Genomic DNA, 24830 nt, shown 5'->3' on the forward strand with positions numbered 1-24830 from the left:
CATAAGCCACCCACTGACCCCAGCACAGAACATAGCTGACACCAGCATCCGGAAAGTTCCGGACAGGACCTCTGACCGCAAAGCTGCCATGACAGCAAATTGATGTGTATACTAATAGGGTAACATCATACATATACTAACCTATAGAAAATGGACACCTTAAGGGAAGGAAATACAAATAAGGACCTCTATTGAATATGTATTGGTCATGGCAGTATCAGCATAAGCTACTATAAAAGTAACATCCCAGGGGCAGCAGAATGGTTGGAGAAATGTAGACCTTGGGAGGGGCCAGAATGATGGCCACCGGGGAAGATGAGGATGATGACGGTGATGAGAAAGATAATGGTTAAGTATGAAAGATAAGGGTGTAAGTATGGACGTCCAAATGTACTTTCTGTATTATCTCTATCTGCTTTGTTAAGTTTGTGTGTGTATAATTTTTGCTAAATTATTAATAAATCATATATGTATGTATATAAAGAATTCCTATCATGTGAGTGTTGCACCTGTGCACATCGGGGTTCCCAAATTATATGATGATTTTATAATAATCTTACTGGGTCTGATCTTGGGACAAGAACCTATTGATCCTTAAGTTACATTTATATTTACCCAACTTTGGGTCAGGCTACAGGCCCCACTGATTTTTTGGCAGACTTCCTGCTTCTAATGTATTTCATTTTTTTTCACAGTTAGTTTTTGTGTGTCATACTAGTCGCTCTTCAAATTCTTTTTTGGCTTTCCTAATTATACTTTTACACTTGACTTGCCAGAGTTTATGCACCTTTCTATTTTTCTCAGTAGGATTTGACTTCCAATTTTTAAAGGATGCCTTTTTGTCTCTAACTATCTCTTTTACTCTGTTATTTAGCCATGGTGGCATTTTTTGATCCTCTTACTGTTTTTTTTTATTTGGGGTATACATTTAGTTTAAACCTCTATTATGGTCTTTTTTAAAAGCTTCCATGCAGCTTGCAGGCATTTCCCTCTTGTGACTGTTCCTTTTCATGTTCATAGCGTCCTCATTTTTGTATCGTTCCCCCTTTTTTAAATTAAATGCTACTGTGGGGGTTTTCTTTGGTATTCTTCCCCCCCTCCCCTGGTCTCCATCCTGGTCAGGTGGTTGGTAGTATATTCCTATTGCTATACTTTATTATTCAAGCATGGAATTTCTATCCATAGATATTCTATGGATAGAAGTTATCATGGAAGGGGAAAAAAGGACTGGGATGGGTCTGGAGCTATGAAATGTGCTCTCCAATATTCAGCTGACCCATTGTGTGTCTGGTTTCTTTCAAGGAAAAGGAGGGGAAAGAAGAGTTGGATGTGGAATTTTCTCTGGAAGAAAGGTGAGGTACCCACCAGGTGCTGCTAACTTACATCTAGTTTTGAATTAACCCTTTACAATCCACTGTAGTACTTCTCAGTACACTCACTATGTGAGGGGATGCGATTATATGTGTCAACAAAGCTGCCCCTTCCTCAGTTTGAAGGGGTTGTTGAAGCACTGCTCCGAGGAAGTCACAATCTTGGTATCCTAGATGTGTCTAGGGCAGGTTAATGCAGCTGGATATTTCACAGTATATATTCCAGTGTTTCGTTGCAGTATGTCTGGGATGACTGGTATCCTGTTCAAATCCTTCCTTCTTGGGTTCTGGCTATCCTGTGACAAGGTGGGAGAATCCAAAGCAGCTGTATAAAACCAAGATGCTATTTCTCCTCTGACAGTGGAAAACTTTTGTCTGACATAAAGGAAGCATTTGCTTCAGTGTCAGATTATAGCTTATAAAAAGCCTATCACAGTTTAGGCCCCAAATGCAGAGAGTTGAGAGAGGTAGGTAAGGAACCAAAACTCATTCATATTATCCCTTCATTTCCACAGCACAGCTCCCCACACTGAGGCCATTACCAATGGAGTTCTAGTGGTGAGTAGAAGATGTGATTTTACTTACCATGCTGGAGGACTGTTATTTGGTGTGGGTTGTGCTGTTGGCGGTGCACTGCTTTCCACACTCCCCTTTCATTCTCTCAAATCAGAGAGACTCTCTCTTTGGCTGCGAATGTAGTGATGTCTCCCACTTCCCCACAGGGTGTCAGCTGGGTATGTACCTGGGACTTTAAATACCACAGAAGAGACCTCAACCTCATGAGCTAGAGAGTAACTCCATTAGTTATAGAATAGTTAAAGAATAACTCCATTACTGGTTGCAGTAGTAGGCTGTTATACTCTAGTGGACCTACCAGTAAAGGATGACATGACCCACTTTTTCCATATGTTACACTGTCACCTGCAAGCATTACTTGAAATTGCTGTGTCTGGCAGAGGGGTGATCATTTTCATTGCAGAGTGTTTGCTGTGGGGCAGATTTTGAAAAGCTGTGTTTCTGGAGAATGTGTGTGTGGTGGTGGGAGTATTTTGGACCTCTCCCAGTGCTGAGGTACACATTGCTTTCCATAGAAGATGATAGTGGTACATCTATCTCTTCACATTCCTGCATTCCCATTCCTGTGCATTCCCATTCCCATTCCTTAATAACAAATGATTTTAGGAGCCAATCTCTCCAGGCCAGTTTTATTTGGCACTGGTTTAGGTCGGAAGCAACCAGGAATAAGAAGTTGGAGGAAGGTGCTCAAGCCATAGAGTCATTCTGAGCACTGCGACGAGAGTCTTGCTGAGGAGGAATGATCTTCTGGATGCAGGAACAAATTTGTCTTGAACTGACCTTAGTTTTGTCCTTGGATTAATCATCTAGCAACTTCTCATCATAGAAACTAGCATTAGCATCCGTGAGGAAATGAACACAATTTCTTAGTCAGAGTTAAGTTCTCACAGCCCATTCTTTTCACATAGGCTCATCCCTGCCTGTGTGTTCAAGGCTCCATCAATAAAAATGAGAAGACCAAATGGATAATACAGGGTAGGTCTTGTCAGAGACATAGCAATTTCCTGCAATAGCCTTGAAAAACCTTATTGAATTAAGTTAAGTATCTTTGGAGTCCATTGTGTTAAATGCAAAGGTTATGTATTATTGTGGGCCTTTGTCTGCTGATCACCTTTTCCATGAGGCCAGGATCAAAGGCCCAAGCTGTGTAAAGGAAAAACTGAGCTATTCATGGCTGTTATGAACTTGTGGTCACAGATAAACCCCTTTGTGGGGTTTGAAGGACTGACTAGTAACAGAGCTCTTTCTGGAGTTGAGGGGTGATCTCTGGCAAGTTTATTAGCATGCATATAGGTTCCTTTATTGTTTTTAATATGTTTTCTCTGTAATATTTCACCTTAAGAATAAATGTGCTTGCTTAAAAAGGGCTGTGGGGTAACTTAAAACTGCTGGCAATTACATCTATTCATACCCTTTAAAGAGAAAGCTAAGTGCAGATGCTAGCCTGTTTATGGAGTCTGGCTTTCTGGGGATATCACAGTGTAGGCAGGGAACTACTGTGCAGCCTTGAAACACTCTGATCCAGAGGGAGAGAAATGTGGTCTCTGCCCAAGAGAGGACAGTTGAGGAGCTGAGAGCCTAGCATGGGTGCACTCAAGGGACTGCGAGGGGGGAATACAGGTGCAGTTGCCCTGAACTGTGATGGATATATACTTCCTTTGACATATACATCCAATTCAGGAGTTAAGTGGCAGAGGATATGGTGAGGAACTGCACTCCCCCTTGTTATGGAGTTGTATAAAAAACATTGATATGGGCTTAACAGGACCTTTGGGACCTTAACAGGACCTTTTGTTCACCTGGCTGACAAAGGGCAGATACTGACATTCCTACAAAAGGGGGATTGTGAGGATGACAGCTGGGGCAAACAAGGATAATTCTGTAGGTATTCTGTAAAATAACACTACCCCCTCACTGCCAAAATCCATCCAAACAAAATTCCCATTTTTCACTTAATGCAGTCCCTCAATGCTATCTGCAGTGCTGGGGGCACAGCTAACACACCTCCGCTGCCACCATATCTGTATTCGGTTGGATGAGCAGAACCCACCTGGAAAACAGGAAACCCATCTTAATGTTACAAGGGTTCATATGTAGGTTTGACAGCTGGAGATGATCAGCAGAGAAGCATTGCAGGCAGGGTGTTGGGGAATCAATGTTAAATCTGTTCTGGAGGATGTGAGAAGTTCTGGCATCTGGGAGGGGATTCTTGTTGAGGCATTAGTCACTTGAGGAGAGTTGATTGCAATCTAAAGTAGTATATTAGGGATTTCCTTTTCTGTCTTTATGCTCTTAATTGTGTGGATTGAATCTTTCATTTCCTTATTCAGAGAACTGTCAAGTCAAGTTGTCTGTGCCAGGGGCCTTTGAGAATCGGTCATCCACTTTCTGCAGTGCTGATTCAGAAGAGAGAAGGAAGATCCCATTTCTCTTCCACGTAGACAGAGAAATCTGCCCAGAGATGCATTTGGAGCTGCTGCAAACGACAACTGTCCTAGAGGTGAGAAACAGCATTTGCCAGAGGCTTAATCCACTAGCCAGGCAAATCTATTCTGAAGCCAGGTCCTCGGCTCCTGAAAATTACACTAGGGTCCTGACTTCCGTTCCATTCATAATAATTACATGTACTACCCCAGTTGGACAAGTAGTGTTAGAGGCAAAGTTGACATAGCTCTTAAACCCGTTGATGAAAATAAGTTCATTATGTTAAAATAATAACTATTTATATTAATTCTTGGATGTGAGAATACACAACAAATAATTATAGGGTGGGGCTGGCAGTGCCGACTATTGTTAAGAGGGCCCAACACTTCCCATAATAAGATGCTGTTTATTTGCTTATAACTTTACCAAACTTTAAATTGGAAAATTTCAGCCAAAATGATTGAGCTGTTTCTGAGAATGTGCCTAGGGAAAAAGACATTGTTTTGCCCATGTTTAAAAAAAACCCAACAACCCACCAGGGTGACCCTTTCTTTGAGAAGCTCTAGCACCCCTGTTCCTTGGAGCAGGGACTTGAAATTTGGCAGGAGGGTGGTATTTGTGTCAGGCATATTTCTTTCACCATCCCTATGAAAATCGGCTCAAATTTGGCCAATTTAGTAGCCATTGAAAAATTGCAGTTTGTACATGGTCAGTAGAGAAATGCTAGAACTTTGTAGCTGAATTCCCTGAGAATTCCATCCACATTGGGCATGCCCTACCTTGGAGCTAAGCAGAACATCTCTGCAATTGCAGACTGTGCTGGGGCCAGACACTGGAAGTGGGAACAAGGGAGCCTGTCTCTCCTGGGCTCTCCATGGCCCTCCTGCTGACGCCTAGGGAGTGTGGAGGAGGAAGCTACCTTACTCAAATTTAGAGGGGACAAGAGCTGTACTGGGTAGGGGGGTAGGCGGGGTAGTGGACTGGAACAAGGAGCCTAGGGGATGAACTGGGACTGAAGGCTGAAAGGAGGGTAACTATGAGTGGGATGGAATGGGACTGGCTGGGCAAGTAGACTGGGAGCTAGGGAGGGAAACAGATGGGACTGAGAGCCACTGGTTGGGCTTGGGAAACTGAGTTTGGATGAAGAGTTGTGGGGAGATTTGGACTAGAACAGATCTGACAAGGAGCTGGAGTGGAGGAGAACTGGGACTGTCTAGGCAAAGAGATTGGCGCATGGAGCCAGAGTGTGGGGGAAGGGGAGGTGCTGACATGAGCCACATAGATTTATTAAAGGTTAAAAAGGGCATAGTCAAACTCCTATTAAAGTCAAAGGAAAGAGGACTATTGATTTCAGTGGAAATAGGATTGGGCCTTCATATACTACCATGTATCCAGTTCAAAGGACAAGTTTATTTAGTTGCTGGTCTTTGGGAATGTTTCTGTATAATGGTCCACTTGTGTGAACTGGGTAGGTCAGAATTGTTTATGTAATTTTAGCTTGTAATTTTTAACTTTTCAAAGTTAATGATATTTTAAGGAGATATTATCGGTACATCTTTTCCTGAATTGCGTGTCTCGATCTGAACTGTGACATAATAAAGTTTTTGTTATTGGATAATTAAACCACCAGCCATTTTTACTCATTTGAACAGCGTACATACGGTTTTCTATTAGTCAATAGCACATAGTTGAGTAGTATGTTTTTATAACAAGTGTACAGCACCTTGAGTGATGGAAGGATGCTTCTATAAATATATAGAAATAGTTACTTTTCTCTGTATGTAAACCAAGCATTTTAATTCCTAGGAGGGATGGAGTGAGGATCTGAAAATGCACACTGCACGCTTAGGGACGGGAACAATCCCTCTTGCAACACTTCCTCTTGGACAGGAAGTTGAAATTAGCATTCCACTAGGAAAGGTAATAGTCTCTCTTTCTATGCACAGGTTTTTTGGGGGCATGGAAATGGTGGACTAAGTTAAGCTTTGTGCTTTTAAGCTCTATGTTGTGTTTTTGTTACTGTTAGCGTTGGTTTTTTAAAGACAGAAGGATTTGGGGACATAAACTGTTTTTTACAATGTGTTTATATAGCACCCTAGTATAGCAATGCCTGGATCTGACTGGAGCTGCTATGTGCTACAATAAGAGGGAAGAGAAAGGGGTGCATGAGTCAGAGATAAGGAATGGAGGAAGGGGAATATTGAAGGAGGAGAGGCTTTTGATTGAGAATAAAGGGAGATAAGGAGAAAGTTGGTTGTTAGAGCAAATAAGGAATGTAAAGGGGATAATCAGAGGGGGACAATATTATAATGGAAGTGAAGGGTAGGAGTGAATGAGGGGGCTGATAGGGATAAGCCTACCACTATCTCTCCCTTTGTGCCTTTCATTTTCCCTTTACTAATTACCCCATCCTCTCACACTTACCTGACCTTCGGTTTGGAATTGGGTTTGGCTCAGAAATCCTATCCACTTTGGCTTGTCTGATAGGGTGCTAGAGAGAAGACATGTGCTCTGCTAAATTTTCTGGATTCAACTGCGGAAGCCCACGGTAACTAACCCCTTATATACTGTCTGTCTCTCCTAATGAGCACTCACTCGCATGTTATTGCTGCCTCACAGTAAAGTTGGAGCGGTCATCTCTCAGATGTGGTAAATAGGAGGAAAGAGTGAAATCTTGTCTACAATTCATGGGTTAATTTAAAGCATTGAATAAAACAAGCAAAACTGTGTATAAATTCATTGAGCCCTGTTTTTTCCCCTGTTCAGTTCAGCATTTTCTCTGTCTGGTCTTGCTGGTCAAGGACCTCTTTATGGAGCTGGGAAGAAATGAGATGTCCATGTTGACTTGAGACGAGCAATCACAAGAAGTATTTTGTATGCCCATGGACTCTGGAAGAGAGAGCTGGTATTGCTCTTGCTAGCCCTATTCCTCTCTTGAGAGGAGGAGACAGAGGCTAGTGTTGGGTGAGCACAGATCCAGCAGCTCAGCAACTAAACCTGCTTCTCCCTCTGTCTATCTGGCTGTGGCTTGTCTCATGTTTCCATTCTCTTACTCTCTCCCTCCTCCAGGCCCTTGGCTTTTTTTGCATCTACATAGGCAATCAAGTCAAGCATATTAGTTTAAATGTCTTAACCATTCAATAGCTGAGGGAAGGGCACTATGCAAATCCATGCAGGAACCAGGCAGCCCTTGCTGATGGGTGTACCCCGCAGCTTTGTTGTCTACATCTTCTCACTGGCCGCAGTGGCAAAGTGGGAAGTCACAAAGGCCCCCCTTAGAGTCATTAGCAGAATATCTTATCACTCCACATCTGAAGAGATTGAGCTTTACCCAAAGGTAGTGTGCAAGGTCAAACACAGGGGATTTTTGGATCTGTCACAAGATATGTACTGACTATGTTTTTGTGCTTATAATCTCTATGGTTACATTGATGGGTTTTCTCATCACACAGTGTTGTGTCATCTTCAGTGAACTGTTAGGAGGAGCCTCCAGAATCTTACGTCACACGAGCTGTGATGTCCAAAAACCTCTGTTATATAAACTTTCATGTTCAACACCTTCTGCTGTGTTGACTCACATGCTGAAGACGGGATTATGTGAATGAACTAAATTAGCTCTTTTTGTTAAAATTTGTCAAAATCCATGTATTTATTGTCCTAGCCAGCATTCCAGTTACCAAAAACGGTCATGTTCTTGCCATATGTGGATTTTTATGATTCTGTAGGTATTGGTAGTTCACAAAAATGGTTTACAAAAAAGTTGAAAATCCAACCCTGAAAATCTTGAAAAAGTGATTATTATAACACACAGTAACTTCACAAACTCGCTAACACCTTAAAAACTCTCTAAGTTTAAAAAAAAATGCTAAATTTTGTAATTTTTAAATTTAAAAAAAAATTGAAATTGGAGAAAATATTAACACTTAATGTGGCCAATTAAAAGGAAAATCCTTATGCTACTTTTAACTTCTGGCAGAACCTCCATAATATGGCTTCAGGTTTGCTCCAGATAAGTATCCTCATACCATCTGATTTCAAATCCTACACGCTTATACAATGAGCGTTCAGACCAAACATCCTACACTGAAATACATTTGTATTATCTATTATTGCAGTAGTTCCCAGAGGGCCCAGCCGGGAATGCTCACCATTGTGCTGGGTTGCTGTACCAGCGTATACAAAGAGGTGTTTACAATATGGTCTGCCACTTATGCACTAGTTTACACAATAGTTAATTTCACTTCCCCAAATTGAGAGAGAATCCTTCCCCTTATCAGGCTTTGTGGTATACCGAACTGACCAAAGTTTATTTGCTCAGATCAAAGGTTATGCTAGATGTCTGCAAATGCCTCCCCAAAACAAGTGGCTTCTCTCCTAGCCAGCTTGCGTTACTTATAGTAACTTTACAATTTTTACTAATTTATTTAATAATTCAAATTGATGTCAGATCATTAAATCTCTAAAGACTGAACTTTCTACAGTGACAGGTTCTGTGTTCAATTTGCACTTTTAGAGGAGATGTACATGTGACCCGGTGTGCCTAGGACAACACTCACTGGAAATGCCAAGGACAGGGCAGGCTGCAAAAGGGAGAGCAGACACTCCCCAAACTGGTGGTTCGTTAACACTGGAGTTAAACTTACCAACCAGTCACAAACTGTGCTTCTGATTCCCCATACTGGTTATCAAGAAGCTAAAAAAGAAATCACACAGCCCCCTTTATGTGGAAAATACAGTATTTTCCACAAACATGCATCTGATGAAGAGGGTATTAGCCCATGAAAGCTTATGCCCAAATAAATTTGTTAGTCTCTAAGGTGGCATAAGTACTCCTCGTTGATTTTGCTGATACAGACTAACATGGCTACCACTCTGAAACCTAAAACTAAAGGTTTATTTTAAAGAAAAAAGAAAGATCAGGAAGAGACTTGTTAAATGATAAAGTGCTCAGATACACCCAGAGACTTCAAAGTCCATATATCAGGTTCTTAGTAGTATTGGTGAGATGGCTGGCTTGAAAATCCCTCTGGAACACATCCACAGCTTGGATGGGTCATTCAGTCCTTTGTTCAGAGCTTCAGTTTGTAGAAAAGTTACTCCAGAGGTAAGAAGCACGATTGAAGACAAAAAGCAGATGATGCAGCTGCCCTTTATATTCCTATTGCTATGTGGCTTGTATTTTGTGTCCCAAACACAAGCTTCACAGCCCATGGGCATGGAAAAGCCTTAAAGCCTCTGTCCATAGGTATGCCCCTACAAGTCCTGCTGACTCATGAGGTGTATTCCCTGGCTCCTTTCAGTGGATACATTGTACAAGTGATGACCCTTGAAGGGCCATCAAACAGGCTAAGCAGTGCTGGTGCCAATCTGTCTGGGGGTGTCACCCAGAAACAAAGCACAAGTTTGGAAATACCCTACATATCTATAACTCCTAATAAAAGGTGATACAAACATATAAACAAAATTATCATACTTGGCAAATGGTAACATTTTGGCAGATACCTCACACAGCGTATCTGGTCAGATTCCTTGCAATTTTATAATATTGGTATCAACAATATAGTGTCCCACATATTCTATACATTGTCACAGTACACCACTGTGTTCCTTTATGGTGACTTTATTGCTAGCTTTTCTTGTTTTCTTAATTACAATAAAGCTCCCTCTGACTAAAGCATATATTTGTTCTTTGTGTATGGTGAAAACATAACATGGCCTGTCTTTGAGTTGGCTTTACTTCTGGATAGATCTTGTATAATTACTTTACGATAAGCTGTGGGAATTCTTTATGGCTTATGGGTGAGACCGTCTGTAAAACTATCCTTTGGTTCAGGATTGTTCCTTCTTTTCCAGGGGCAAGGTGTGGATCTAACTGTGAAGGTTGAAGAGAGGTGCGTCAGATACCAGAAATTCCTAAAAGAACATATGATAAGCAAATACTGTTCTCATTTATAAACTATCTTGGTAACTGTTTTACATATCTCAGTCACACTTACGGTTCATTTTACTTGACTGTCTCAAATGAAAAAAGGTTCCTAGTGTAGAGGGATTTTTCTGTGTTAGGCTGTATCAGCAAAAACAACAAGGAGTCCTTGTGGCACCTTAGAGACTAACAAATTTATTTGGGCATAAGCTTTTGTGGGCTAAAACCCACTTCATCAGATGCATTGAGTGAAAAATACTGTAAGCAGTATATATATACAGCACATGAAAAGGTGGAAGTTGCCTTACCAAGTGGGGGGTCAGTGCAAATGGGTCAATTCAATTAAGGTGGAAGTGGCCTATTCTCAACAGTTGACAAGAAAGGGTGACTAGCAAGAGAGTGAAAATTACTTTTGTAGTGCTAACAAGGGCAATGCAATCAAAGTGGATGTCACCCATTTCCAACAGTTGACAAGAAGGTGTGAGTATCAGCAGAGGGAGAATTACTTTTAGTAGTAACCCAGCCACTTCCAGTCATTATTGAGGCCTAATTTGATGGTGTCCAGTTTGCAAATTAATTCCAGTTCTGCAATTTATCATTGAAGTCTGTTTTTGAAGTTTTTTTATTGAAGAATTGTCACTTTTAAGTCTGTTATTGAGTGTCCAGGGAGATTAAAGTGCTCTCCTACTGGTTTTTGAATGTTACAATTCTTGATGTCTGATTTGAGTCCATTTATTCTTTTGTGTAGAGACTGTCCGGTTTGGCCAATGTACATGGCAGAAAGGCATTGCTGGCACATGATAGCATATATTACATTGGTAGATGTGCAGGTGAATGAGCCCCTGATGGTGTGGCTGATATGGTTAGGTCCTATGATGGTGTCCCTTGAATAGATATGTGGATAGAGTTGGCAACAGGGTTTGTTGCAGGGATTGGTTCCTGGGTTAGTGTTTTTGTGTGGTGTGTAGTTGCCGGTGAGTATTTGCTTCAGGTTGGGGGGCTGTCTGTAAGTGAGGACTGGCCTGTCTCCCAAGGTCTGTGAGAGTAAGGGATCATCCTTCAGGATAGGTTGTAGATCCTTGATGATGCACTGGAGAGGTTTTAGTTGGGGGCTGTAGGTTACAGCTAGTGGCGTTCTGTTACTTTCTTTGTTGGGCCTGTCCTTTAGTAAGTGACTTCTGGGTACCCTTCTGGCTCTGTCAATCTGTTTCTTCACTTCAGCAGTTGGGTATTGTACTTTTAAGAATGCTTGATAGAGATCCTGTAGGTTTTTGTCTCTGTCTGAGAGATTGGAGCAAATGCGGTTGTATCTTAGAGCTTGGCTGTAGACAATGGATTGTGTGATGTGGTCTGGATGAAAGCTGCTTCAAATGGTAATATGTGAACTCATCCATAAACTAATGCATGTATGAGCATGGGCAGGAGAGCTAGCACTCAGTTCCAACCTGTACAATGTATGTCATTATTGGTAGATTATATTTTTTTCAAAGTATAGCTGATTCCTGTTTAAGGCATGGTCTGGTATAAACCACACATCATGTCATTAATACACATTTAAAATATTTTCAATCTGCTGAATGTTTAGGACTTTCCTCTAACCAGATTTTATATCTGCCTTTTTCTGGGAGGTTGTTACAATTCTTTTAGACATATTAATACTTCTATCGCTCTATTGAGATGCATGGGCATTCGGCAAATATGTAAGGAGTCAGAGCCCTGTTTCAAAGAGCTTATGGTGTAAAAAGGCAAAATGGAAAGCAGGGTTGGGGAAGGGATACAGCTTAAAAGTGAATTGACTGCATAATCTTGTGAGTGGAAGAACATTAGAACTAACTTCAGTTGTTTTGCTGATGTCTTGCTTCTAACTGTTCCCTGATTTGTAATAGATTTATCTAAAGAGTGTATATTATGCGTTTTTGACTGTATAAACGTTTTTCTCCACATGTATCATCTGAGAAATTGTATAGGTGATTGAACAGATTTGTCAGGTACAATTTTTTAAATATTTTATTTTGTTTTTTAATGTTTAATTATCTGATGGAAGAGAGCAGTTTGGAAGCTTCATTTTTGTGAGGCGGTCCTGATGATGTGAGGCCTTTCAGAGGGTCTTGAAGTGTGAAGTTTGGTCTGGAATGCTGAAGTAAGAAAACTGTTCCAGAGATGGGACAAACTGTGCTTTTTTCATGGCTCTTATCACTTGGACAGCTTGGTTCTTTAAAATCAGATACTAGTAAAACATAAACAAGAATGCAACACAGGTATGAATGAAAACCAAGGAAAAATAAATGCATTTAATTTCTTCTCAGCTGGTCTTAACTGGTGAGGCAGGATACAAAATCAGAGAGGTAGTCTCAAGTGATAAGGGCTCTCTGAAAGTTCATCTCTCTCTTTTTTGCCATTCCTATTCTCCTTTGTTCTCCTCTTGCTTGTGGGAGTAGCTCTCAGGATCTTGATGTGCGCATCAGTTTTGACCTCTGTAGAGGAGAGAGAGAATTTTTGGACATGAGGAAGAAAATAGCTTCTCATGCCCTAAAGAAGACACTTGGTTTGCCAGAGGAACCCAAGAAAGATGAGGTATGAAATCCTTTTTTAGAGAACTCTGTCCTTTGTGACTAGTTTTAGGGGGAGATAACTGTACTGTCAGTGAACCTCAGCCTAATGGGAAAATAGATTGTAAGCACACAGGTTTTGAAAAAGCAGTTCAGAATACAAGACAGTCACAGTTTGGATTTACAGTAGCAGAACAGGGACAAACAACCCAGAAAAAAACAGGAGAAAGCTATTTGAGCTGCTAATAGTCTCTGTTTTCTGTCCAAAATGGCTGCTCATACTCCTGGATAAAATTACAGAGGCTAAATGAGCAGAAGATTTGGATATAGTGGGCTCAGATTTTTCATGTCAACAGAGCCCTTTCATAGGAATACTTATCTGTCTTACTACCTCCCATATTTTATTTTTGTTTATAATGAGAAAATCCATTAAATGAAACCTAAAACCAAATGACCTTGTATGTGTGTGTGTAATTTAATACATATGTATGTAATGCAGTATACTCAATTGCATGTTTTTCATAGCCTTTCATTTTTCTATTCCTGTAGATCCCTGTAGTGGCAGTAGTGGGATCAGGAGGTGGGATGAGAGCCATGACTGCTTTCTATGGCAATCTGTCAGGACTCCAGCAGCTTGACCTCTTGGATATCCTGATGTATATGTGTGGAATCTCAGGATCCACCTGGTATGTCACTGGAACTTTTCCCCCATAGTCCTTTGACCTGAGAACCCAAGTCAGCATAGTCTGGGGAATGATACTCTTCTGACACAATTTACTTTTATCAACATGGATGATTCAGTGATAAGCTCATATATTTCCATAGTCTGTTATTCATCTGGTTACTTATTTAATTATCCTTCAGATTTCTAAAGTTCATCAATAGATGCCCATTCAAGCTCTGGGTGCCTCTCCCATAAATTAAAAATTACAGGATAAATATACCCAGAGGACTGCCCATAAATAAACCCACCTTGGTCCACCCCCTCTCAACAGCCTTAACTAAAGGAGAAAAAAGGTGAGATTTGTAGCATGCTCAGAAGGTTAAGAAATCTGGGCTCTGGCAGACCAAGTAGGGAGAATTGAATTCCAGAATCAAGGGCCCCTCACCGGGGATGCCCTATCGGCAGCTCCCTGTTGTTTATTTTGAGGGAGCTCCAGCTTAAGTGCCCCGCTGATCTCCATTGTGGGAGTACATCACAGGGAGAGAGGGGATCTGAGTAGCCTCCCTCCCCCGAATCAGTGATAAAAAGGAGAAGCAGGAAAGTAAGGTATAATATCTTTGCCCCCCCCCCCTTTTTAAGTGAGCATTTTTCTTCAATTCATGCAATATTTTCATTAACATAATTCTTATCAAAAGATTTCAGACTACTTCCAGTTTCAGTGAGTCAGATCCATCTCTCTGGGGCCTTAGTCCCTTTGCCACTGAAAGTCTTCTTTCTAAGAAATGAGGTTTTAGTGATATCAGGCTTGTAGCAGAAAAATCAAGGGACAAGCCCATGTAGCATTAAAATAAATTGGCCTGTAGAAAGGTGTGCAAAGTATGTCTAGGTATTAAGAAAAAATAATGTGAATTAAGTTAGAGGGAAGGCACTGGAAAGGGGGTATGTTTGTGCCTAAAGTAGTCTGAGATACTGAGGTAAAGAAAAGAGGGCACATAGGAAGCCCCAGACATTAGATGACTATGGTAATCAATGCTTTAGGAAAGTTTCTTCATACTAATAATTAATTAGGTTGTTACTGAAAGTCTGAGGGTGTACACAGAGATATGATATTAAGACTTTAAGAGAATGCAATTTTGAGGCCCAAACTGTGACCTATCATAAAATTTTTTAATAGGAAAGCAAATTCCTTGAAGATTCCAAGGTGTGCTATAGACTACAATTTAATATGTTGTTAAATAAAAACAGTGATGTTACTTTCAGTTCTGTTCAAATCACAATGTGGGGAGGGCAGCCATCTTTCTCCAGACATTTGGCATCTTGTGTAATAATTTGTTGTTTACTGAAAAACTTGGTGGACGTTTTACTAGGTGTTTGTCTAAACTCTACAAAGACCCTCACTGGTCCCACAACGATCTCCAGGATGCAATTAGCGTTGCTCGGAAACTTGTGACCAGCAGCAAAGTGGGGGCATTTTCTGCTGAACGACTGGTGTATTATTTCCAGCAGCTGGTCTTGTTGGAGAAAGAAGGACGGAAGGTCACACTCACGGATTTGTGGGGCCTTATCATAGAATATTTCTTACAACAGAAGGTAATGAGAGTCCTGGATTGTGAATGATTTGTCTTCAGAATAGGAGTTTAACAAACCTGTTTGAAGCCTCAGGCAACTTATCTCTTCAGACTTGTGGAACACTTCTTAAACTTCTCCCAGAGAGAAACAGAATTTTACAGAGAAATGAAAACTTTAAATAATATCTAACGGTGATTAAAGCCCCATGTGATTATCCTATGTTAATCATAAACCTATTCCATGCTAATGTAATAGTAATTATCCTATGATAATCATAAATACATAACATTTTGTATTTTCAAAATGCTTCACAACCATGAGCTGACTCATCTTTATAACACCTCTGAGATAGATAAGCATTACCTCTTTTTGCGGATGGCGTAGCTCTGACACAGAGAGGTTATGTTACTTGTCTAAGGCCAAATGCTGAATAAGAGACGGGTAGGATTAGAAATCCAGAATCCCTGGCTCACAGTATTTTCCTCAGTAGGTATGTGTGTCTAGTACTTTGTATTTGCTATTATGTTTTTTTATTGTCTCTCTTGATGCCTAAAGGAACCATTTATGAGTACTAAACACTGTGAGATCTAATTTTTTCTTACGTTATTTCTGTTTCTGGATTGTGGAAATACCAAAAGATGAAATCATGAATTCGACAAATTACTCCATGAGGTTTTTAAAAAGCCCATGAAAAACTAAAGAGAATTTGCTTGAGAATTTCCTCTGAGTTGTTCACTATTCATGCTGTGTGATTGGTCAGATCAGTCACATGGTATTGCAAGGGCAAGAGGAACCTTCTATTTAAAGGCAAAACTGAACACCAAAGTGATATGACATTTCCCTGCCATATCCAGCAGGATCCATCGAAGTTGTCTGACCAGCAGTCAGCAGTCAGGTGGGGACAGAACCCCTTCCCTATCTATGCAGCTGTCAACGTGAAGCCCAATGTCAGTAGCCATGAATTTACAGGTATGAAGTGAAGTGTTTTTTCCCCCCTCTAAAATCTGTAAATTACATTTCCCCCTCAGTTTTAATTATTTTTGTCCTTGTTCCCAATCTTGTTGCAGCATAGTAATGATGGTGGGCAGCAACATAAATTCTCCTTCATACCCTCGCTACATTGAATGTACTGGGTGAAATCCTGTTCCCATTAAACTCTCAATGAGAGATTTGCCATTGACTCCATTGGGGTTTCACCCATTATGTATACCTAACTTTCCCTGCCTTTTAAATACGTGTAATGATGTGTTCAGTAGCACATCTTCTCTCGAATTGTATTTGGCAATCCTAATTGTAATGCCAAGACATGGTTTGTTTTTGGCTGTATCTCTCTGTGGGGATATGCACATCTTTATTTGATGTTTATTTGTTTTTTGTCTCCAACATGCTTTTAAACGCTGATATGATGGATTGAAATTTTGTTTGGCTGATTTGAAAATCCCATTACTTAATTATTCCTGTTAGTGGCACAATAATACTTCTTTACATTCATTCTTCAGTCCTTTTGCCACCATTAAAAATATCAGCTTGCGATGCTGGTGAAAAGTCTTAATAGTGAATTCCCGTGAATCTCTGTTAAATAAACCTCCTGTCAATCATATTGCTCGCACGCCATACGTAAGATGTATGTAGGAGAATTTCACCTATGGCATTCATGCATTATTCATGCATAATAGACATCTTTAGTATGGGTTAAGAAACTGAATTATTCTCTTAGCCAGGGGTCGGCAACCTTTCAGAAGTGGTGTGCCGAGTCTTCATTTATTCACTCTAATTTAAGGTTTTGCGTGCCAGTAATACATTTTAATGTTTTTAGAAGGTCTCTTTCTATAAATCTACAATATTATAACTAAACTATTGTTGTATGTAAAGTAACTAAAGTTTTTAAAATGTTTAAGAAGCTTCATTTAAAATTAAATGAAAATGCAGAGCCCCCCCGGTGGCCAGGACCCAGGCAGTGTGAGTGCCACTGAAAATCAGCTCGCGTGCCACCTTCGGCACGAGTGCCATAGGTTGCCTACCCCTTCTCTTAGTCATTCTCACAGGAATGGGCTGGGGATGAAAACATTTATTCAAGTGTATTTGTGAGATAATTATCTTGGTTAACCCTTTCACAGAGTGGTGTGAGTTCACACCCTATGAGTTTGGTACCCACAAGTATGGAGCCTTTATCCGCATAGAAGACTTTGGCAGTGAATTCTTCAATGGGCTGCTACTTGGGAAACATCTGGAGCCCAGAATTTGTTTTCTGCAGGGTAAGATCTGATGCTTCTAGAAACACTCTATTATGCTTTATAGCAACTGTAACTTGATGCACATTGATGAGAGGGTTAAGAATAATCAGATATTTAATTTTTAGTGACTTATATCAACAGCTGCACAGTTGCATAAGATGTTGTCCCTGGAGACTGTTAGGCCTTGGCTACACTTGGCAATTCACAGCGCCGCTAGCGCTGTGAGAGCTCTCTCGCAGCGCTGTAAGTACTCCACCTCTCTGAGGGGAATAGCGTGCAGTGCTGTGAGCGAGCGTGCAGTGCTGCAGGCGCTGATTACACTGGTGCTTTACAGTGCTGCACTCGCTGCACTCGGGGGGGAGGGGGGGCGTTTTCACACCCCTGAGCGCAGCAAGTTGCAGCGCTGTACAGCGCCAGTGTAGTCAAGGCCTGAGGCACCTAACCACACTCTGTGAACATAATCTGTCCTATCCCAATTTTGTCCTGCATATGATGCATATCTGATGTGGTGAAATTGAGTTTGGTCATGCTGTTCAGTGCCTGAGAAGTCTGGGGGACCTAAATTAATACTTTCCTTGTCCATTTTCAGGAATATGGGCCAGTGCCTTTGCTGCCAATCTAGATGAAATCTGGGAAGAGGTCATTTCTTCAAAAGTTGGCTTTCTAGAATCTCTGAAAGATGCCATCAAAGCTATAGGTAAAGGATAGACAGAGACTGGGCTTTTCTTAGTCATATGAAAGGGCCTTGAAAATATCTCCTCCATTCAAGGAAGTAACCCCTTCTCACAACATAAAAGAAGATAATTTAGGAGGGTCTTAACAGCACTGTCTACTGGTAGCCCATTTAGTTTAGATCAGGGATCTCAAACTCAAATTACCACGAGGGCCACATGAGGACTAGTACATTGGCCTGAGGGCCACATCACTGAAACCTTTTCATACAAAGATACAAAAGCCTGCCCTCGGCCCCACCCCCACTCCACTCCTTCCATGAGACCCCACCCCTGCTCTGCCTCTTCCCACCCCTTCCCCACCCCCATTCCAACCCCTTCCCCAAAGTCCCCGCCCCCTCCCTGCCCATATTCCAACCCCTTCTCCAAATCCCTGCCCTGGCCCTGCCTCTTCTCCACCTCCTCCCCTGAGCGTGCTGCATCCCTGCTCCTCCCCCTTCCCTCCTGGAAAGTCCTAAGTGCCACCAAACAGCTGTTTGGCAGGGCCGCGTGTTTGAGACCCCTGGTTTAGATAATGGGAACATTGTGTGGGACTGACAGAGGAGATAAGAAAGGATAATAGTTTGTAATACAAGAGATAATACAGGTTCTCCTTACCAATATAATGAAGAAAAAGAGAAATTAGGCAGCACCACAACTTTTTGAAACTTCATGACAGCATCAGATTCTGGACTTATTTACACTACAACTATTATGGAGTCAGAGGATTTGGCAATATCACAGTTGTCCCCTGAAGCACTTGCAATATGTTTGAAGTTTGTAGTTTAAATAGTACTTATCTGTGTCCACTTAGCCAGGTGAAAACCATGCACTGTCCAAAGTGGGGACATGGGTAGGCCCCACGTATACTAGAGATTTTAACTCTAGTATACAAGGTTGGAGACAACTATCTTAATTGTTTTCTCAACATTCTATTGTAGGTGGGGGCTTAATAATACCTGTCATTTAAAAAATATTGTTTGAGGTGTTAGCTACATGAGTCCTGCTAAAGACAGTAGCAGTTGTGTTTAAAATCCCAGCTGTTGTAGGGGGAAATGTCAGTATAAAATGGCTGGTGTCTTGAACTCAGGGTAAAATGCTCAGGGAATAGTGAAATTTGAGCTTGGATGAAGAGATCTGAATTCTGGTTTGTTTGTTTCTTTTTGCAGATGAGGCTCGTGGACGCCAGACTCTGGACCCTTTACAGTTAGAAAAGCGAATGGTCATGCCAGGTGGAGCTTTCTCACATTTATTTCAAGATTTATTTAAGTCTCGCTTCTCTGCTGGGGAAAACATTAACTTCATGCGTGGACTGTACCTTCACAGGGACTACGTCAATGCCAAAGAGTTTGTGACCTGGAAAGGTGGGTAACAAGATTCTGTGTGAGAGAAACCAGGCTGTGTGTCAGAGGAATTGGGGACAGTTAGGAAGAGAAAGATGACCGGGCAGTGACAGTGCAAGTATGTGTCATCTAAGTACATACCGCTGTAAAGCTTATAAAATGGGCAAGATGCTGCTCTGAGCAAACCATTCAATTGGCAGTATAGAAGGATGGTCAAAATGCAGTTGCTGTCTTAAACAAGTTAAAACATATTGTGTCTGCTGCCACTGGGGTTTGTGTAAACCAGATCTCCTTGAGTAAAGTCACCTACACCACCAATGGAAATGCTGTTGGCCAAATGCAGTCTTCATTTACAAACAGACAACCGCAATGACAGGGTTGTACTTGTATATATGACAGCAGACTTGGGCTTATATAATTCAGAGCAAAAACATCTCAAATCCCTTTTGACTGTATTGGAAATTGCCATATATGAAAGTTATCTGTCCCAGAAGGAAGGAAGGGCTTGTGCTTAGGGTACTGGATCAGGAATTAGAGAGCTCTGGGTTCTGTTTTGAGCTCTGCTACTGACTCTCTGTGGGCAAGTCACTTAATCTCTCTTCCCTACCTTAAAGGGGTGTTGTGAGGACAGATTAGTTAATGCACATGAGGTGCTTGTTTCCTGTGGTGGTGTTTGCTTATCAGCTTTTCTGTGGTGCTCAGATATAGATCTTTTTTGATTTGTCTCGTTTTGCTGAGAGTCCAGGGTGGAGGTAACTTAGTTTGATTTGGTGGTGTCTGGGTGTTGGGGTGTGGGAGTACAGTTAATGTAATTCCAGGGTATTTAAACATTTCTCCTTAGGGTCCCAGATGATTTTCACCTTTTCTCTGAAATTAGATTGATGTGTTTTGTGTACTTCAGTGACCAGTATGATTTTGGGGTCTTTCAGGCACTCACCAGGATGCCTTTCCCAACCAGCTAACTCCAATGGAACACAGCCTGTACTTGATAGATGGGGTTTTCTCTATCAATTCTCCCTTTCCTTTGGTGCTTCAGCCAGAGAGAGATGTAGATGTCATCTTGTCATTCAACTACTCTTGGGAAGCTCCATTTGAGGTGAGAGACAAAAAGGAGTAGAATTAGGCAAACACATGTGCGTGCTGACCAGGACATCATGGATGAAATCAGAATGGTCAAATGCCCTATTTAGACATATCTCAATGACTGAGAGAATTATTACTGGGTATAATGCATTATATGACCTTTCGTCAAGTTTTGGGGCTTGCTGCAGAAATTACTGGGTGAAATTTTGTGGCATGTTATGCAGGAGACCAGATTAGATAATCATATTTATCCCTTCTGGCTTTAAAAATCAATGAGCCTGTAGTAATTGGTTTGAATCCAAGATCAATTTGGTAGATTTCCAACTGATGGCTGTTTAGTGATTTACCTGAAATAAATTGATGGTCTCAGTCCAGTTCCTGATGGACAAATATCAGTCTAAAAAATAACCATTTCCATATGAGATGAATCATTTTTTCTATACTTAAAAATGCCATGTTAAATGAACATTATGTATATTTAGAAATTCGACATGACACTGCACATTCCGGGCTCTGAGGGCCCTTGACATAGATTTAAAAACACAAGGAAGAGAAGTTTCAAAGCAAATTTCTCATCCCACAAACTGCCAGTGTGTGACACCAACAATCAAAATGTGTGATAAATGACCAAAATGTGGCACACCATAATATACAGATTTAAAAAATATATATAAAGCATGTTTGAAGGATGTTTTCTCGCTGTGTTACTTAAATAAACCAATTAAAAAAAAAGAAAACTGGAAAAAATTAGTTCTATTGCTTGCAGTAAAAAAAAATCCTCTGCCATATGGATCATCAGCAGAGTTTGAACTCTGGATTTTCACATTCCCAGCACAAGTCTTTACTTGAGTTACAAGAATAATTGCTCTTCTCTGTATGGAGCAGCCACTACAGGGGGACGCGACACGACGCACACTTTGCCAGTGGGTTGCCCAGCTGTTGGCTAGACAGCAATAGAATATTGGAGACTGGAATCCTGGGTTCTGTCCCTGGCTTTCGGAGGGGGGCATTTTTTAGTGGTTAGAGATAACAATAGCCAAATCAGACAACTACATTGTTATAATTGATGATAACATTTATATTACAATAGTACCTGGAGGCTGAGGTTGAAGCCCCACTGTGTTAAGCACTATATAGACATATACTCTTTTGAGCTCTTCTGTAAATCTGGCCATGAGGTCAGAATGGGAACTTCAGAGTGCTGTGCACTTGAAAAATCTCATCTTTATTTAGATGCCTAAATGGGAGCTGAGCACTTTTGAATATCTGGCACCACCTGATTTTTAGATCTCATCTAGTAAAGAAAATAACTTTACTTTTTGTCTTCTGAGTTCAGGTGCTGCATCAGGCCCAGAAGTATTGTGAAGAACGGGAAATCCCCTTTCCACATATTGTTGTGAGTGAAACAGATAAGCAGAAGCCCAAGGAGTGTTATATGTTCGTGGATGATCGCAATCCTAAAGTTCCGATAGTGCTTCACTTTCCATTGGTGAACAACACATTCCAGAAATACAAGGCACCAGGTAAGGAAGTGTGTAGGCGAGGTTCAATTATACATGGTGCTGAGCATTTTTAGCCCCATAGTCCTGGGTTACTTAGCACCTTACAACGTTGAACCCTAAGAACCTAAGACTTGGTCTACACTACATGCTTACTGCAGCATAACTACGTCACTCAGGGCTGTGAGAAATCCACATCCCTGGGTGATGTAGTTAAACCGACCTTAACCCCGGTGTAGACTGTGCTATGTGGGCAGAAGAGCTTCTCCCACCGACATAGCTCATAGAGGTGGGAGACCTCCATCCAGTCGGCTTACAGCATCTTCACCAGACACGCTACAGCAGCGCAGCTCCAAATTTGTAGTGTAAACCTGCCCTACAAGAAGAATCATTTGGAGCAGTAAATATATATTGGACATCGGCCACCAGAATATCCATCTTCAGTATCACAAGAAAATATGATTAATGTGCTACTTAAAGTGATTAAATATTTATAATATTAAATGCAGAAATATAAAGGTTGGGTGTTCCTTACTCTAGCTGCCAGACAGTGGTGGAACAGACCATCTGTTTAAAACTGTTTTAATGTATTCAAATATTCCAAAGTAGTTTTTGTCATATAGAGTATATTTGTTCAGGTGTACTGTTAGTTCAGTTTTCAGAAGCCCTCTTTACTCCATTACCAGAGATTCTGGGTTCCTCGGGGTTGGGGCTTCTGTCATAGCTTTGGCCTCATTTTTAAAATGTTGTAGTCTGAGTTTAAGCTGAAATTTTGTATTAGGATAATGGCAATGGGCTCTGTGGTGTTTGGTTTTATGAACCGTAACAACATTGGCATATGGAATTGTATTGTCCAAAGGTTTGAATGCAAAGCTGAGGAGTACTGGGGATAAGGGACTCTGGGTTCCCCTCTGTAGCTGAAAAAGTTCTGAATTAAAACCATTCACACTGCCTGTGAGATAGGAACCACGTATAGGGCTTGAAAATCCTATGTGGTTAAAGTGCTTCAACCATACACCTATTTTCACCTTGTCAGGAACCTTGCTTGCACCCAGTGACAGGACAAAAGAGCCTTCTGCAGAGTTGGTGGAGCCAATGATCGATCGATCTATCTATCTATCTATCTATCTATCTATCTATCTATCTATCTATCTATCTATCATCAACTTGTGGGCAGGTTTATGATAAACCGTGATGGTAGTACCTCCTTCTGCTCCTGCACAAACATGGGAGCATCTTGTTAAGGGGATCTGTGAAGACTGTTATTGTCTGATTTTCTGTCTGCAGGAGTCGAGCGTGAGACAGAAGATGAGAAATCCTTTGGCAACTTCCCTGTTGAAGGAGAAAAATCTCCTTACCATTCTATGAACTTCACATATCAACCCAATGAATTTGATAGGCTGCTGGAATTAAGCCGCTACAATATTATGAACAACAAGGAAGCTATTTTAAAAGCCCTTACTTTGGGCATGAAAAGAAGGGTGCTCAAGAATGCCAAAAGGAAATAAGATGCAGCCTTGTAATTAGGCTATTGACTGGTTGCAGGACACTGAATACATGAAAGCTTCAGACAGGAACACCAAAGGGCTAAGGTATCTGCAAATGACCAACACAGCTGATAACTCAACTATGTTTCGTAGCTTCTCCAAATACAGAATGTCTCAGCTAGACTTCACTTCTGGGTGAAGTGTGTGAGTGGAGCTTTAATAATAGCATTAAAATATTTTTGTATGAGCATGTCTGTATGTTCTTACTGAGCTCTTGTGTTCCTGTGCAATGTGTGAATCAATGGGATTAAGCCAGTGATGCTTTTCCATTGATAAATATGTAATGCTGGTAAACTAATCCCCAGGATGCCTATTCTTCGGGGAAAGGAGGGTTTTGCTCCATATTCAGTACTGTCAGGGTGGCATCAAGAAGTGCCTAGGGTTGATAATAAGGGTGTATGTATTTGCAAAAGAAAAGGGCATGAGCTTTCTTCAGTGCTCTGCATTGTTTAGCTTTAGAGTTTTCCTTTGAAAACATATGTTTTAGTGAGTGGTAAAAAATGTAGTTATTTCACCTGCTTTTCCTGTCTCCAGAAAGCATAATTACAGATAAGTGTTCTCAATTGGAGATGCACCAGAATCAGAAAATATCTGAGTTTGGGTAAATTCTGGATCCATACTCCACAGTTCTGGCCCCTCTTTAATCTAAATTCATTTAATCTCATCTCATTATTTTGAGATCACTAAACCTAGTAATTTGTACAAATGATTATCCCCTGAGTGTTCTGAATACAAAGGCAAACAGACAGAGTTGGTTAACAATAGCAGTCCAGAAGCAAAGCTGTGGTTAAGTTTGAAATAGCCATTCCATTCTAAGAGCAGATCTTCAGTAGCTTGCATCTTTTTCAAAAATGTTCCTTGTGGGATAAAATTTGGCATATTTGTCTTCAGGCTGAAGGTGATTATTGTTGTTGTGGAAATCTTAAGTAAATCCGAGCTGCTTTTGTATTGTCTGAATGCAAAAAAGTTTTTAATGCTAACAGACAAAGATACCAGCTGCCTTTTTTTTTTTTTTTTTTTTTTTGCAGTTGGGTACTTGTAACTTAAAACCAGTTTTTGTTTTAAAATGTAAAAATTTGCATCTCTATTGCTTCCACTGAGAAATGTGGCTTAATAAAATATTCAAATACTTAATTAAAAGTAATTAAGTTCTAATTGATTAAAAACTATATATTTGCATACAGTGTACTTTAATTTTCCTCAATTAAATAAATATGTAAGGGATGTGGCCATCTGAGATCCACGTGCACAAATGTGTGTGTATCAAAATAATACATAGGATTTACTTTGGTGAGGCTGGTCTTATAGGTGGTCCATGTGCACTAGTGAGTTGGTGGAT

The 24830-nt window shown here is 40.8% G+C and overlaps 1 protein-coding gene across 3 annotated transcripts; it reads left to right on the top strand.

Annotated features, from left to right (window-relative positions):
• The first annotated feature begins 283 nt into the window (after positions 1-283).
• On the top strand, positions 284-23678 carry LOC128835453 (cytosolic phospholipase A2 zeta-like). 3 transcript variants are annotated; one of them, XM_054024949.1, is made up of 17 exons: positions 284-348; positions 1303-1352; positions 1886-1928; positions 2855-2921; positions 4277-4446; positions 6177-6290; positions 10224-10261; positions 12732-12867; positions 13392-13528; positions 14874-15096; positions 15930-16044; positions 17193-17330; positions 17899-18006; positions 19189-19383; positions 20292-20458; positions 21782-21968; positions 23232-23678. In XM_054024949.1, exons 1-17 carry the CDS (start codon positions 316-318, stop codon positions 23450-23452), a joined length of 2142 nt encoding a protein of 713 aa, XP_053880924.1. In that variant the 5' UTR covers positions 284-315; the 3' UTR covers positions 23453-23678. The 3 variants fall into 3 exon arrangements, with proteins under 3 accessions (XP_053880924.1, XP_053880926.1, XP_053880925.1); XM_054024950.1 differs by having other exon boundaries at positions 292-370; XM_054024951.1 differs by lacking the exon at positions 2855-2921.
• Positions 23679-24830: the final 1152 nt, after the last annotated feature.

This window comes from Malaclemys terrapin, chromosome 4 (assembly GCF_027887155.1).
Source record: "Malaclemys terrapin pileata isolate rMalTer1 chromosome 4, rMalTer1.hap1, whole genome shotgun sequence".
Classification (NCBI taxonomy): domain Eukaryota; kingdom Metazoa; phylum Chordata; order Testudines; family Emydidae; genus Malaclemys; species Malaclemys terrapin.

What these genes read in the sequence shown, in the direction of transcription:
- LOC128835453 (XM_054024949.1), top strand. Translation starts at nt 316, where the DNA reads ATGAGGATGATGACGGTGATGAGAAAGATAATG. An exon ending in GAATTTTCTCTGGAAGAAAG is followed by an intron (nt 1,353 to 1,885) that starts GTGAGGTACCCA and finishes TCATTTCCACAG; the next exon opens with CACAGCTCCCCACACTGAGG. An exon ending in CAGTAGCCATGAATTTACAG is followed by an intron (nt 16,045 to 17,192) that starts GTATGAAGTGAA and finishes ACCCTTTCACAG; the next exon opens with AGTGGTGTGAGTTCACACCC.